Raw genomic sequence first — 2765 nt, 5'->3', positions numbered from 1 at the left:
AATCACACTGATTCTTTATATTGGTGAAGTTATACTGATTGAACCAAGTAAACAGGAGGTAGCCAGTGCTTTGGCCTTCATAACACATATACAGATGAACAGATGTGAAATAAATATAAACAAAATTTAAGGACCTTTTAATTCAGGGAAAAATTTTATGAGTCCAGTGTTTGGTGGCAATCAGAGATACTTCTTCTAATGTGAAGAATACATTCTTGTGCTTGGCCCCTCTCACCAATAAGAAAGAAGCACAGTATTTAATGGGTCTATGCAGATCCCAGAAACAGCATATTTCTCATTTAATATGTACTCTAGCTTGTACAAAATGATTTGGAAAGCTGATGGCTCTTAGAGGTTCCTAGAATAGGAGAAGGGTTTTCCACAGGTCTAGGTCACTCTGAATGTTGCTCAACCACTTGAACCACATAATCCAATAGACCTGATGACACTTGATGTGCCCCAAGTAGACTGGGGAAATATTCTGGAGACTTGGAATATTCCCATATATAAATCACATAGGGAACCTTTATGATTTGGAAGCAAAACTCTTCCATTATCTCAGATTCTTCCTTGAGATACAGCCTTTTCCATACAATTGAGAGTTAATTAAAACAGAACATTTAGCCACTAATTTGAGATGAAACATGAGCTTTCCTTCATTATTTTGGCATTAATTGAACAATGAAAAACAATGTTAAACCATTGCTACTAATACAGTAGTACAATAATATTAATTTTTCTTTATTAGTGTATGGTTCAAACATAAAGTGTTAAACAATATATTATCCACAGTCTTTAAATTATCTACCCATTTTGTGCAAAGGCTGAGATAAAGTGTATAGCTCAGTCTGTAAGTTCTACATGAAGCTGACTTGTTGGATCCATAATTTTTTCATAGCTTTCTTCATTTCCTGATTTCTCAGTGTGTAAATAACAGGATTCAGTACAGGAGTGAAAACAGTATAAAATACAGCAAGCACCTTATTGCTTGCAAAACTACCAAATGGCCAGGCATAGATGAAGATACAGGGTCCAAAGAACAGAGTGACCACCATTATGTGGGCAGACAATGTGGACAGAGCCTTGGAAAGCCTGCCAGGTGATTTATGCTTTACAGTGACCAGAATGACAATGTAAGAAAGGAGCAAGAGGATGAAACAGATAAAAGACAGCAGCCCACTGTCAGCAATGACAAATAACTCCAGAGTGTTTGTTTCAATACAAGCAAGCTTGATTACCAGGGGGAGATCACAAAATATGTTATTTACAATATTGTGGCCACAGAAAGGCAAATTGACTATCAATACTATCTGACTCATGGTGTGTATGAAACCAATTGTCCAGGAAAGTAATACAGATACATGCAGCAACCTGTGACTCATAATTGTCCTGTAGTGCAGGGGTTTGCATATGGCCACGTATCTATCAAAGGCCATGACTATCAAAAGTGTCATTTCAGCACCCCCAAAGAGGTGCATGAAGAACATCTGGGCCATGCATCCCCATAGAGAGATGCTTTTGTGTTCTGCAAGCAAGTCTCTGATCATCTTGGGGGTTGTGACGGTGGAAAGACACATGTCCAGAAAGGAAAGGTTTCCAAGAAGAAAGTACATAGGAGAATGAAGGGTAGAATTAGCTGTCACTGTGGCTATAATGAGAATGTTGCCCACCACAGTTGCCCCATAGATCAAAGAAAATGTCACAAAGAAGAAAATCTGAAGTTGCGAATCTCCAGAAAATCCCACTAAAATAAATTCTGTCACAGATGATCCATTTTCATGATCCATTTATTCAATTCAGAAAGCTTCTGGAAGTTCTTTAAATACAATGAGGTAAAAAACAAAAGCAAGACACAGTTATTGTTAGTAAGGATATATTTTGGTTTATCAGTACAATATCAGTTGGTGATCTGAAAGCACTCAATGTTTAACATATCAATATGACCAAATATAACTTGAAATGATTTTAAGCATCTCACACCTTGAAAACAATATTCTTATACAAAATAGAAATCATTTGAATAGGTGAAAGTTCATCATTTTATTACTTTATCATATGATATATTTTAATAGATCCTATTTTTCCAATTGTTTTGTTCATATAGATTTAAATTAAAGAATAGATAGTAATAACTTTATTTTTTCTCTAAATATCAATCTCCATTTTATTGTATTCCTTAAAGTTTGGTGATTGAACCATAAATAGGATGCAGAATTGTCCCAGTACACATATTGATCTGTATTTCTGAAGAGTTCAAGAAAGATTGCCTATTGTTTTTCAAACAAAGACACAAGTTAGAATTTAATTTGTACATGGAAACCAGTCTTCAAATTCATTAAAAATAATTTTTCCCTTTAATCATTTTCGATATTTTATAAAAATCTAAAGAAACCTATATTCATACTCAGATTGTTTTAAGCCTTTCTTCTTAAATGCTTCATTGCTACTTAACAAAGATGGGCTCTTTTGAAAAATGTATGTAATTGCATATGCTAGTTTAGAAGCAAATAACTAACATCATGTCTCAGTTTTCATATATAAATTCTGTTTGTACTTTATTGATTAATGTTAAACTACCTCAACTGGACTTTTTAGATATCATAATTTTACATTTTTAATTACCATAAAAAGTTTGTACAGTGATAGACTTCATTCTAAATACTTAATAAAAATTAAAGATGTTTAGTGCTCATAACAAACACATGATAAAGGAGTATTACTAATGGCATGTATTTATAAGGAAGCCGTGATTGTAAAATTTGTTG

The 2765-nt window shown here is 33.7% G+C and overlaps 1 protein-coding gene across 1 annotated transcript; it reads right to left on the bottom strand.

The window, feature by feature from the left end:
* Window positions 1-857: 857 nt before the first annotated feature.
* Window positions 858-1787, bottom strand: LOC142836100 (olfactory receptor 4L1-like). The gene has a single exon (XM_075950113.1). The coding sequence runs from the start codon at window positions 1785-1787 to the stop codon at window positions 858-860; it is 930 nt and encodes a 309-aa protein (XP_075806228.1).
* Between the last annotated feature and the right edge of the window lie 978 nt (window positions 1788-2765).

This window comes from Microtus pennsylvanicus, chromosome 15 (genome assembly GCF_037038515.1).
Source record: "Microtus pennsylvanicus isolate mMicPen1 chromosome 15, mMicPen1.hap1, whole genome shotgun sequence".
NCBI classification, from domain to species: Eukaryota; Metazoa; Chordata; class Mammalia; order Rodentia; family Cricetidae; genus Microtus; species Microtus pennsylvanicus.
This window is presented reverse-complemented; position numbering and strand designations above follow the sequence as displayed.